The sequence below is a fragment of the Etheostoma spectabile genome, chromosome 22, assembly GCF_008692095.1.
Source record: "Etheostoma spectabile isolate EspeVRDwgs_2016 chromosome 22, UIUC_Espe_1.0, whole genome shotgun sequence".
In the NCBI taxonomy this organism is placed as follows: domain Eukaryota; kingdom Metazoa; phylum Chordata; class Actinopteri; order Perciformes; family Percidae; genus Etheostoma; species Etheostoma spectabile.
Genome location: NC_045754.1, coordinates 3,531,833 through 3,532,277, shown reverse-complemented (window position 1 = coordinate 3,532,277; position 445 = coordinate 3,531,833). Strand labels below are relative to the sequence as shown.

The following is a 445-nucleotide window of genomic DNA, read 5'->3' as shown; positions in this document are numbered from 1 at the left end:
TCAGTGATGTAACAGTGATGTAACCGTGAGGTCATCAGTGATGTAACAGTGATGTAACTCGTTGTGTCCAGTCCAGGTGCTCCCCTGTCTGACGATGCTGGCGGAGCTTGACGTGTCGTCCAATCAGCACGCAGGAGGCGTGCTCCACCCGCTGGTCTCCGCCCTTCCTCTGACTCAGATGAGGCGCCTGCCCCTGAACAGCTGCAGCCTGAACCAGGAGTCCTTCCCCGCTCTGGGTACAAGCTATATACTACATATATACTAAATACTACTGATACTGCTAGAGCTAGAACTACAACTACTATAAGTACTAACACTGTTGTAGTAGAACTACAACTACTATTAGTACTAACACTGCTAGAGCTAGAACTACAACTACTATAAGTACTAACACTGCCGAGGTAGAACTACAACTACTACAAGTACTAACACTGCTGAGCTAGAA

General features: G+C 47.4%; 1 protein-coding gene across 1 annotated transcript in view; it reads left to right on the top strand.

The window, feature by feature from the left end:
• The window catches only part of lrrc31 (leucine rich repeat containing 31), an 18,631-nt gene that overhangs the window by 13,781 nt on the left and 4,405 nt on the right, over positions 1-445 (top strand). Inside the window, exon 8 of the mRNA XM_032504389.1 lies at positions 72-257. Coding sequence (XP_032360280.1) covers positions 72-257 — 186 coding nt within the window. The remainder of the gene's footprint in view (positions 1-71; positions 258-445) is intronic.